Below are 13,093 nucleotides of genomic sequence, written 5' to 3' on the forward strand. Positions count from 1 at the left end.
ATAATGCAGGACAGATGCAGCGAAGGGCTACTAGTATGATCAGAGGAATGGAGAACATATCTGATGAGAGGAGACCAAAGGGTCTGTAAACACTACCACTTATGTCAGTATAATTTATGTTGTTCAGGGGTGTGAATAATTTACATCAACCTAAGCGCCTGTGTGGACAGCGCAATGTCGGCAGGAGAGCTTCTCCCACCTACACAGCTATCGTCTCTCGCAGAGGTGGTTTTATTACGCCGACAGGAGAACTCTCTCCCACTGGCAGAGCGTCTTCACCAGACATGCTGCAGCTGCGCCACTGTAGTGTTTCTAGCTTAGACTAGCCCTAAGGCTACATCTATGTTGCACACCTCTTGTGGGGACATGTAGGATAGGAGGATATGTCTGGTGGTGACATGTAGACGCTGTGTCCTCACTATGGTGTGTAGCTACACATGTCAATGAAAGGCTCTGGCGGGGGGAGGCAGAGGAGAAAGGCTCAGCAACGGTCAACTGTTGGAGGCTTTCCCCAACACAGGGAACTGCCAGAGCCTTTCCCCATTGCAGCTGAGAACTGCCAGCCAGCGATGGGGAGTTACCAGAGCTTTCCCCACCTCAGGGAAAGACTCCAGCAGGGCCGGGAGGCAGTGGGACACTATGCTGATAAAAATAGCAGTGCAGAAGGGGAGGCCCCGCTCAGGCATGTAGAGAGCCCTGTAGGGTACATATACACAGGGTTCAGGAGTTTTTTTACTTGCCTGAACAGTGCCTCACAATCTACACCACTTTTTCTACCCATGCGGAGGGGGGGGTGCAGTATATTCTACATGCTGCTGAAAGAAGCGTGCAGGATAGACTTACCTTAAGAGCTTGGCTTGTTTAGCCTAGCAAAATGAAGGGTTTGGGGGGATATGGTTGCTCTCTATAAATACACCACAGGGCTGAAAATTAGGGATGGAGAAGAGTTATTTAAGCTAAAGAACAATGCTGGCTCAAGAATGAATGAGTATAAACTGACCATGAGTAAATTTAGGCTGGATATTAGAAGAAAGTTTCCAAACATTAGAAAAGTACGGTTCTATGACTGCTTTCCAATAGAAGTGGGGCAAACAACCACCTTATTAATTTTAACATGGAGCTTAATACATTTATGAACAGGATTATAGAAGAGCATTGCCTGCAATAGCAGAGGACTGGACAGTGACCCAGGAAGTCCCTTCCAGTCTTATGTACAGCATGGTATGGAACTGACTAACACTGTATGGTACAATACAGTACTAAATAGTCTCCAGTATGGTTTGGCATGGAACAGAATAGGATGGTATAATAAATTGTGATATGATACTATATGGAATGGTATTGAATAGCCTGTTACTGTATGGTCATGGCAAAGTTGTATTATATACAGGGGCAGGAAATGGAAGCTATGAGAAACTTGTGGAAGTATCAAAAGATAGCTCGCTGGAGACTAAATTACCTGACTCCTCTTAGATCAGGACTCATGGTCAGAATGGGTAAAACTTCTTAAAAAGGTGCCGCACAGAATTCATTTTCACACAAACAAAAGATGGTCCCGACAAACTGAATAGCTGAGAGGTTGTTGCAATAAAAACCCATGTGGTGGGCTGGGAGACTGTTTGGTTTAGTCCACCAAACACTCAGCCTTCGCAGAGGCAATGAACTTATGAGCTTCTTCAATTTTCTGATTGTTTTTCTCTTTCAACCATAGGGTTTCTAAACATGTAGGAGTGGGAGGGAGAATTCCCCACTGAAATCCATTACTCCTTTTTTAGCAACACTTTCTGATAGAGACACTGCTCCTATAAGACTCCATCAGGCAACCTAGATGAAATGAGAAAGAGTTGGGGTTTGGATTTTTCTTCTTCTTCCTTAGGTTGAATAAAATCTCAGATAAGATCAATAGTTTCTTTGGTTTTATGTTTCTCTTCCTTAAGGGCGACTGGCTTATTGCATTTCCATGGATCACAGAGACAGGGCGATTCAACAGAGATAAACCATCTTTAATATTCCCAGCCTTTTGAAGTCAAACGACTTTTAAATGAGGTTGGGGTCACTCTTGATTCTTATTAGAATATCACACGTGCCAAACACCTTTCTTAATTTTAACACAATGAACCATTTCTAAAATGGGGGTTGTAAGTTTTAATGCAAGCCAGGCAACATTCCCTGAAAACTCTCTGGCTGGACTCACTACCAGGAAGTACTGGGTTTTATTTTAATTCAGTCCCTCCTCCACTTTGATGTCATAGGACACACTTACCATTGACATGCAGCTTAGGGCAGCTTTTTTTAATGACATGTAGAGGGCTTTTTTGTTCTTGCCCAATCCTTTAACAACTCCCTAGTAGCACTCTGTGTAACTACATAGACTAAGTTAGTGGTCAGAGTGGGCAAAGGGACTAGTTACATGAACAAGGAGAGCAGAATTTGCTGCCTTATTGTTTGCAACGGGGAAGGAAGCATGGGTTATTGGTTAGATGGGGAGACTGGCAGCCAGGACTTACTGATATGGCCACAGGCAAGTGTCTTTAGTCATCTGAGCCTCAGTTTCCCTCTTGGTACAATGGGGTGCTGGAAGACTTAGTTGCTGTTTGTAAGGTGCATTAAGAGGCTATATAAGTAAAAGCATAAAAAAAAATTAAAGGGCCTGTTTGTCCAGGTGAGTTTATGGATATAATTGTAGGGGGTTGCTGTCATATGGTTTAAAAAACAGATTCTAATTTTAATCAAATGTGGGTGCAAAACTGCAGATACTGTTAATTGGGAGCAGAGGTCACAGGATGAAGATATCTAACTGACAAATTACACCCGCAAATCAGGTATCTCTCTAAATTGTGTCATTTTCACACAAGGGAGCTGGAGGGTCCAAAATTGCAGCCCCATAACTAGTATCTAAATTGCGGCTTCTTGAAAAATGTGGCCCTATAAAAATGATTTATTCAGTCTACACCCAGGAGCTTTGGGACTGTCAGATTCTAATGAGAGTCTTTGGTGCGTGGGACTTGGGTACTACATGGAACTATGCAATGAAATCTTTGGTTTACCATGTTGAGAATATTCTCCTAGGAACCCAAATCCAAAAGAACAAAAACAAGTAGTACCCTAGGTTCAGATTCCTAAATAGAAGGGGAAATCTCCTGTTGATATCAATTATTTGAAGGTAATAGCTTATGATCATTTATGCAGCTCCAAAATAAATCTCAGTGTAAGAAATGATACATCATTTCAATTCTAACAAATCAAGCACTTAGTGTCCTGGAGGAGAAATGATTGGAACTACTTTAAAGCTGCCTTAACCTGAGAAACTGCACAAATATTTATATTCGTGTGATGGAAGGAAGAAATGCCCCTGTGGGCTTATTTAAGTGTCCTCTGTCTTTGGGATAAATGGTAATGATAAACAAAAAATGGAAAGATGACCTTAGAATAATAACCTCATGATCCAACTGGGACTGAGCTTTCCAACACACAGAAATCATTTGCAATATGTTCAGAACGGAAATTTCTATCCCGCTTTATAGCTTATAGACTTCCTTATGGGTCACAAAAACGTGGATTTGATTCCCTCTCTTGCAACAGGCGCCCACATGTAAAATTACTCTGATTCCCATGCTGGCTGCCTACAGTTCTGCTCAGTGATGAGGGTGAGGACAAGGGAAAAAAAAACAGAGGGAAAAGTAGAGATGCATTTCATATACTTCAAAGGATGGTTAAAGACAGTCCAGGTCCTGCAACACTGGGTATTTCTGTGTATCCCTTAAGACCTCCAAAATAGAGAAGAGACATTGAGAAAACAACAGAAATGCACTGAAGCTAATTACTGAATACAACATTTATACAGGGCTTTTCACATTACTGTCCTACCACCTCAAGTTGTGATCTTATCAGACCTCAAAAACTAGGCAGTGTTGGGTCAAGGACCACATACAGCTGGTATGCATAGTGATTCAGTGGATAATGATCCTGTCTGATACCCCAGTATGGTGCTAGGGCACTCTGCATTGCTAGAGGTATCTGGGTGAAATCCTGGCCCCACTGAAATCAACAGGAGTTTTGGCATCCTGGTATCTAACTATCCACTGTCTTTTTGGATAAAATGTAGGACGAAAATTCTGCTCTCTGGTGCTTATTAAAAATCCATTAGCACTTTTCCTAGGAGAAGGAGGTATCAGTTGTGCTGCTCTGGCCAATCTGGGTAATTATATTATCTTTCCTTAAATTCTCTCTGCAATTATTTCTTCACTTCCTGCCCTGGACTTCTATATTCTTACGTACTGTTAAAGCAGCTGCTGAGTTCCTCCTGGCTACACTTCACTGGAGGGCGAAGTGATTAGTGTATAAGGTTTGCAAAATCCTTGAGATCCTTTGCTCAGAGAGTAATTTGCAATGTATTACTACAAATAATTAATTAGTAATTATCCTGAAGGACCTTTAGGACCCCTAATTGCTTTATTAACACTTCTGCATATAGGGACACTGACCCGCTCCGACAGAAATGGGTTGAAACATGGGAGCCATTCTGCCCTAGCAACTCTATTTGTTTTGGGAGAGGAAGAATCCACCGGTTGACACTGAACGGAGAGCTCAGATCAGCAGAGTATAATTACTGGGGTTAATAACCTTACTCTTGTTAAAAATGCCACAAGATTTTTAACAGACACAAGTGGTCAGAGCGTGTGTGTCTCATTCAAAACACATAGCACCTCCAACATGAGTACCCCCTTCATGCTGTTTGGGATGACAGTCAGTAATGACTTAGAAAGAAAAATGTCCCTGTTGAATCAGTAACACTACTCCCCCTGGTATAGCACTCCTTTGAGCCCCACGTCGCGATATTAGAGCAATACAGATTCAGAGAGACTAGCATCCCTGACTGACCCAAACCCACCACTTCCTCCCAGACCTGCAGCAAGCTGCAGTTTTCTTAGAGGTAGCCCAGAGGAAATATCTTTATAAGGCCAAGCCCTGGGTATTCCCATGGGCCTGACATGATCAGGATGAGTTCATTACAGTGTGTCTAGTGCTAAATAATAATGGCTCCGTGTGTGTCTGGTGTTCTCATTTGCATAATATTACCCAGAATGCTCTTTCATCTGACAGCTATTTGATAGTGGATGCTGATGTCTGTACTCTAGGAATATACTCTAAGGTTGTATGTTTTGTTTGGATGCAGAGAGTTTCTTCAGCAAGTACAAAGAGTCATTACAGACGGCAGCAGGGGAAACAGTTGGTGTTCCCTGAGCTAGGGAGGCTCAGAGTAAACTAAAACAATCAGCCCATCAGCTTCCCTTAAAAAGGACAGGGCTTGACAGAGCCCACTGTCACAGGGTCTTTTATTTAGGCTACACCTGCAGGGTGTAAGCAACAGAGCAAGCAGTGGAGTACACATTCCCCTCCATAGCTGTGGGTGTCATTCGTAATATAGTTGAGAATGTCTCATGATTTATATGATGGCTTTATTTCCCACTGGTTTGGTGGGAATCCCTTGCCAACAATAAGATTACAATACATAGCACAGATGTCAAATCGTTCTAATCACATCATGCTAACCACTGGTGCCACAGCGCCGGACTCAGAACTCCATTACACCAGTCTCATGCCGCCAGTGGAGTTATGCAGGCTTACAACTGCTGTAAATGGAGCTTCAGATCAGGTTCAAAGTTTAATAAGGAGAGGCAGCATCCATCTCTCCAGAATTCCTGATTGCCCCAATATAGCTTCTGTAGGACAGAGTAGATTAGGTTTAGTTAAATTACAAGGAGACCCCTCTTTGTTCAGAACACGAAAGAAACATTTATTGTGTGAGAGGAGAACCAGGCCCACTTACAGCAGTTTTACACCACTATAACTCCATAGCCTTCATGGAATAAGTCCTGATTTACACTAGGGTAAGTGAGAAGAATGAGGCCTTGTTTCCTTTACTGTTGAATGAGGCTGCAAAATAGGAGATACAATAGCATATCACTGTAGGCAGCAGACTGAGGTCTGATGGTAATATTATAGTACAAACTTGGAGGCAATTCTACTCTCAGGAGCAGTGGCAAGAAATTATAGCGAAATGTTTCAGAGTTCATTCCACTGACGGGCTCAGGAAAGCAAAGGCTCCTGAGCAAGAAAACAGCACCCCACCATTACACAACTGCTCATCCCTGCACTGCAAGTCTAAGTGAGCTCCATAAGAGAAGAGAGGATAGGAATGGGCTCCCAGACATAGGTACTCACCTTGTAGAGCCCATGGCTGCAGCCACAGTAGGTGTTCTCCATTGTGTAGCTCCTCAACACACCAATCTCCCGCCACACTACTACCCGTGCTGTTGATTCACGTGACTTCTCCACCAGGAAGCTACAGCTGCTCATGACAAATGCAGGTGCCACTTTATCCAGGATTTTTGGGAGGGTCTGCAAAAAAAGAATCAAACAAGAATAAGAACATGAATTAGATATAGAGTTACGTAGTTATTATTTACATAGCACCAATAGATCTGAGCAAAATTCAAGAATTTCCATCCCCTGGGAAATTCCAAAATTTCACTGTTTGTTTTTGTCTCAAATGGGGAATAAGACTTGAAATACTGAATTTTCAGATTTTTGATTGAAATGAAACATTTTGACATTCGTGAATCAAAAGGCTGAGTTTTTGTTTGTTGAACTGACCTGAAACACTTCATCTGGTAGCCTGATGTGCCAGGCTCCCGCTCTGAACCAGATTCCCTGGCTGGCTGTATCTCCCATGATACACCTGTAGTCATAACTCCCATGATGCACCACGCAGCTTGGTTAGAGGAGTGTGTGTTGCAGCATGAGAAATATAATCCTTCAGGGAACCCTGTCCATACGAGAAAATGGGGGCCTGAACTACAACTCCCATGAGGCAATGTGCCATAAAAACATCCATGGAGTGGGTTCGTTGTCGTTAATGGCAGCTGTACACATATCCGAAGGCCCAATTCTAGCCAAGTGCATTTCCTCACCCACTCTCCCGGCCCAAAATAAAAAGAGTGTTGGACCACCAAATTAAAAATTATGGGCCAAATTCTATGCTAATGTAAATGAGCACCATTTACACCAGGTGTATATTTGGCCCATACAGTATTAAAATAAAGGGCACATTTTCTTTGCCTGTATAACTGTCACCACCTTAAACTGTTGAATTGACCAGATTCCTACAAAGGGGACCTTCTCCATTGATGCCACCATTTACTTTTCATTCTGTTCAGTTTGGGTGGTGAAATCTTAACAGTCCATTTCACTTTGTTTAGAAGTCAGTTTTACTGTCTGATTCTGAACTATTATAGCTCAGTCTTATTGGGCTTGGTTTCACAACACTGAGTAGGGGAATATTTGGCTTAACTGGCAGGGGAAAAAAAGACTTCTTAGGTTTTCTAAAACATGTTTAGAGAAACCACAAACTTTTGGCCTAACTGTTTAGATGATCTCCTCATTAACATTAATTCTGTACATAGAACTACCACCAATCATCACCACCGACTCAGGCTCACAGACCCAGGCTCTGAGACTCGCTGCCATGGGATCCTGCTTGCTGTGTAGACACACCCATCAGTGAAGCCTTAAGTGAATTAGGCATCCAAATCCCACTGGCTTTTAATGGGATTTGGGCACCTAACTCACTTACTCTGCTTTGAAAAGCCAAACCTCAATGCCTTATCCTGCAGCCACATGCCAATCTCTCTGATTTAGCAGAATAACTTCCTGTATGGTACCATCTAAGGGAGTTATGAAGACCTATCATCTGGGGAACAGACATGCAAGCTGTGGGCTGGAGAATGCCTCTGCAGCACGTTCTTGGATGGCAGTGGAGGCTAGCTCCGGATTCATTAATTGCAGATTCCGGACACACTCTGGATGCCTGCAGGAAATGTTTGAATTCTGTTTGTATATCTGTTGATTCTCCCCCGACTTCTCAAGCTTCTGAAATCCAAACAGAACCCAGCTTCAAAAGTGGTGCTGACTATGAGCGCTCTCTCTCCTCCACTTGTGAAACAGGGAGATTTGGCTCACGAAGATCTTGCAAGGAGTTCTGGAGCACTTTCCTTCTGGGAGAGTATACTCCTTGGATGATGCCTGAAGATAAATGAGGAAGACGTGGTTTCCTAAAGGAAGGGAGGGAGTTGCAGATTGTCCTGGAGAGGTACAAGTCATACAACAGTGCAGAGCTATACAAGAACATTATAACCTCTTCTATGCCAGATCTCACTAGCCTATGCCTCTTAAACCAGTTTTGGACTACAATTTAGGTTTTGTAAAAATTAATTTTTAAAACTATAACTAGAGATAATTTCATCTCAGATGGAGAAACAGACAGAGTGGTGAAGTGACTTGCCCAAAGTCACACAAATCTGGCAGAGCTGGGACTAGAACCCATCAGATCTGTGTACCAGTCTCCTATTTTAACCACTAGACAACTCTCCTTCCCTAATACAAACAGAATTATTTTCAAGACACTTTTAAAAAGTTTCATTGAAAACGGGGAATTTTTAAATATTACTCATTCCCTTGAACTGTCAAAAACTACAAACCAACAGCCATCAGATGCTGGTGCCTGAGAACCAGACAGCGAGGCTAACTAAACACAGAGCAAAAATAATCTAGTCTAGTTTCACTTTCTAACAGGAATGGACTATAAATGGGAAACAAATGGTCTGTTAAAGAGAATAGGAGTTTCCAATGGGTTCTATTTTAAGAATCCTGTCACAGGAAAAACACTGAAGGGAACTGTATTTTAATATTCACTTACCGAATCAGATTTATTGGGACACTGCAAGTACCAAGTCCAGCACACATAGGCAGGACTGAACATCCTGTTAAAACCTCAGGTCAGAACAACAAAACACACAAGACAACAACTTAATACTAAGATAAAGCTATACACCATCTACTCATGGGGGTGCTCTCTACACTAAACATTATAGTACAGGGATCAGCAACGTTTGGCACGCAGCCCGTCAGGGAAATCCGCTGGCAGGCTGGGACGGATTGTTTACCTGCAGTGTCCGCAGGTTCAGCCGATTGCAGCTCCCACTGGCTGCGGTTCGCCGTTCCAGGCCAATGGGGGCTGCGGGAAGCGGCGCAGGCCAAGGGATGTGCTGGCCGCCACTTCCCACAGCCCCCATTGGCCTGGAACAGCAAACCGCTACCAGTGGGAGCTGCGATCGGCCGAACCTGTGGACGCTGCAGGTAAACAAACCATCCCAGCCCACCAACGGATTTCTCTGACGGGCCACGTGCCAAAGGTTGCTGATTCCTGTTATAGTATTTAAAAATACAGGGTCAAGTCCAATGCTACATTACTCCAGTTTGACACATGTGTAACTCCATGGTTTCAATGAAGCCATGCTGAGGTAAAACTGAAGTAGCATAGGGGTGAATCAGACTCTTGATTTTTATTTTGACATGGTGCTTTTAACAATAAAGCAATTGAATTCAACAGGGCAAGATGACCTGTGGCCTTTTACCAGTGTTATTATATGGTACATAAAGGGTTAAATGAATGATGTTATGCATGTGTGTGGTTTACTCACACAAAAAGGTAGCTGCCCAGGTAGGCAAGTGTTTGTGGCCATTGATTAGGGGGCATGTTCATTAAGATGATACTTCTGCTAATATTCAGTGCATATAGATTTTAGAGATGGGTCCAGCCTCCCAGGAATGCATTCCTCTGGACTCTGGGGAAGTTCACACCCAGCTCCAAACTTCATAGATTGGGCCCATCCCTAATCATAGAAATGCAAAACTGGAAGGGACCTCAAGCTATCACCTCTTGCAGCCCCCTGCACTGAAGTGAGACCCAGGACACCTAGACCAGCCCTGACAGGTGTTTATCCAACTGTTCTGAAAAAACCTCCAATGATGAAGATTCCACAATCGCCCTTGGAAGCCTATTCCAGGCCTTAACTACCCTTATAGTTAGAAAGATTTTCCTAATATCTAACCTAAATCGCTCTTGCTGCAGATTAAACACATGATTTCTTGCCCTACTTTCAGTAGACATGGAGAGCAATATAACACCATCCTCTTTATAACAGCTCTTAACATATTTGAAGACTGTTTTTAGGTCTCCCCTCAGTCTTTTTTCAAGACTAAATATGCCCAGGTTTTTTAACCTTCCCTCAGAGATCAGATTTATCATTTTTGTTGCTTTCCTCTGGACTCTCCAATTTGTCTGCATCTTTCTTGAAGTGTCATGCCCAGAACTGGACACAGTACTCCACCTGAGGCCTCACCAGTGCTGAATAGAGCAGGACAATTCCCTCTTGTGTCTTACATACAACATTCCTGTTAATACACCCCAGAATGATACTGGCCTTTTTTGCAACTGCAGCACAGTTGACTCATTCAATTTGTGATCCACTATAACCCCCAGATCTTTTTCAGAAGTACTACTCCCCAGTTATTCAGCCAGTTATTCCCCATTCTGTAGCTACGCATTTGATTTTTCCTTCTTACTTTGCACCTGTCTTTACTGAATTTCACCTTGTTGATTTCAGACTATTTTCCAACATCATTTTGAATTCAAAATCCTGTCCCCAAAATTTCTAGCAACCATTCCCAGTTTGATGTCATCTGCAAATTACATAAGCATACTCTCCATGCCATTATCCAAATCATTAATGAAAATACTAAATCAAACCAGACATAGGCCAGACCCCATGGGATCCCACTAGATATAGTTTGACAGCAAACCATAACAACTCTGAGTATGATCTTACAGATCAATTGTGTGTGCGTGCACGAGTGCACAGTAGGTGTGTACTGTAATGTAAAGTCTCACCCTGTAGCCAACATCTTCTGTGACAACTGCTGTGTTGACAGTGCAGCCTGCCTGCCACAAGGTTTCCTTGATGCTGCAGCCATAGAGGAACACGTTCTTCTTCTGGGAGTGGCCGTGATAGTCGCAGAATACCTGGAGATCAGAAAAAGGAACAACACTGACCATAAAACAGGAAGGATTCTAGCCCTTCCAATGGCAATGTGTGACAGTAGTGAGTTGACCAATTGCTAAAGAACCACCCTTTCTTCAGAGCTCCTCAGAGGCTCTCGGGCTATGGGGCATGCCCATAATGAACACCATATGCTGTTGATCAATTGTGATCAGCCTTCCTAGGCTCTGCCAGTCCACCTGATTCTGGAGGTTCAGAGACGAGAGGGAGGTTATGTTGTTTTGTTTGAAGCACGAGGAACTGTGTCCCATCACTGTAATGATTCCATGGCAGCTCAGGATCATACGTGCATCTTATGATGCAATCAAAGGGCAGTTTGTCAAACTCCTTCTACTTCTAAACTTCAGCATTATCCTCTGGAGGTCTAAAACCTGTACCTTACCAGGCAATTAATCTTGGTTTCTTTACGTTCAAAGTCTTTACTATGTAATTTGCAGAAAAATACAACCATGCTATTACACTAGTAGTTATTGCCTATTGTTAGGACATTGTACATATCCCTATAAACCAAAGCACAGTAAGTGACCTATTTTACATAGTCTAATCAATCAATCAATCTCTTTAGCATCAGTCTTCAGGTAGCTAGGCGCTCAGCATATTCCCACTTTCCGTGGAATTTTAGATGGTCTTTATAAGCACATATCAAGTCTTCTACAAATGAAAATCAGGGTTTATTGACCTACGAGGTAAATATTGACGCAGGCCTGGAGAATCAATCATGATGCTCAGTGAGATATGCATTGCTGTTATATATATTCTCCATGTCTTCATCAGAAATACTGGAAATCCAATAAGGAAAGGAATTTCAAAAGAAGAGCAATTGTTCTTTTTAAGCCATCATGCAAAATGGTCAGAAGAAGATAGTGCACCAGCAAAGTTTTATTCACTTTTGATAAGCCAATTGGAAAGCAAAGAGGAGCAAACCAGATACCACTAAAAGAGAAACTTCAGACTAGACAGGCAGACAGACAGAAGAAGGAAGATCGAGGAAGAAATAAGCAGTGGGTGCAATCACAGTGGGTGATGTTTTGCTATTGACTTCAAAGGTCCAAGATTTCACCCAGTATATTTATCTGCCTGATCATTTATTTACCTTTGGCCCGTTAAAGACAATTAAGTTTTACTGAATTTAACTGCAGCCATTCAGGATGCAATTATCTGCACACTAGGTTTGTCAGCTATGCCAGCCAGTCCAGCTTCGATTGCCCACGTCTGCTTGTCTCATCACCACCTCCGCACTTCCTCCCATGCATGAAAAACCCCACATCAAACTTCATAAACTCACCACCTTATCCTCTTTCAATCTCTCCTTAACAGCAAGTTCTGCAACAAAGCTTACAGATTGCTACCTCGGGCACTGATTAGTTAAGCAGCAAACTGCAACTTCTGATTTTCAGGTAAACTATTTTACTGTAACCTAACCCTCACCAACATCTTTGTTTCATCCGATTGCTGGCTCCTGTTTAACACCTAGATTGTAAGCTCTCTGGGGCACAGACTGTCTTGTTACATGTCTGTACAGCACCTAGCTTAATAGGACCCCCATCCTTGATTAGGATTGCTTGGCTCTACTGGAATGAATTATTACTATTGTAATTAGTTGGTTCTGTTTCATAACCATGTCTGTCTGAGGGGCAGGGGGGTGGATTTTTCCAATGCAAGTTCCCAGAGAAGACAAGCCCTAAGAAAGTTGGCATGTCCTGGACATGCCAATCTAGGAGCATATTCTCAGATCCATAATGAAATAGCAATACTGCTGACACCTGGTGCACACAGGTGCAATAGCAGGGAATTAAGTGAGAGAAGCATTTCCCCAGTTTATAATGCAGATCATGCATGGAACACCCGAGCACACTACTATCAGGGTGGAAGTAGCTGTGCACCTACTGTTATGTCTCATCACAGGTATGTTTTCAGCCAGTGAGGAGCCAGGATTTAACAATATGGCAAACGAAGACAAAATGTTAATGTTTATCCCCCATTAGAGTTTTATGCAGCTGTCCCTGCTATGTCAACCAGGCCATCGAACCCACGTCACCCTCAGCCAGACCTCCAACATTGTTCCTCCTTCCAGCGTCCAGCACTAGACGACTTTGTTACTATTTCTCATAAGGTGGTGTCCAGGGGACCCA

At 42.8% G+C, this 13,093-nt stretch overlaps 1 protein-coding gene across 1 annotated transcript in view; it reads right to left on the reverse strand.

Moving 5' to 3' along the window:
* Positions 1-13,093, reverse strand: part of AGBL1 (AGBL carboxypeptidase 1) — a 380,933-nt gene that overhangs the window by 151,651 nt on the left and 216,189 nt on the right. Inside the window, exons 20-21 of the mRNA XM_074966495.1 lie at positions 10,793-10,924; positions 6,226-6,402 (exon numbers count right to left, since the gene is read on the reverse strand). Of these exons, the coding sequence (XP_074822596.1) occupies positions 6,226-6,402; positions 10,793-10,924 (309 nt within the window). The remainder of the gene's footprint in view (positions 1-6,225; positions 6,403-10,792; positions 10,925-13,093) is intronic.

This window comes from Natator depressus, chromosome 10 (assembly GCF_965152275.1).
Source record: "Natator depressus isolate rNatDep1 chromosome 10, rNatDep2.hap1, whole genome shotgun sequence".
In the NCBI taxonomy this organism is placed as follows: Eukaryota; Metazoa; Chordata; order Testudines; family Cheloniidae; genus Natator; species Natator depressus.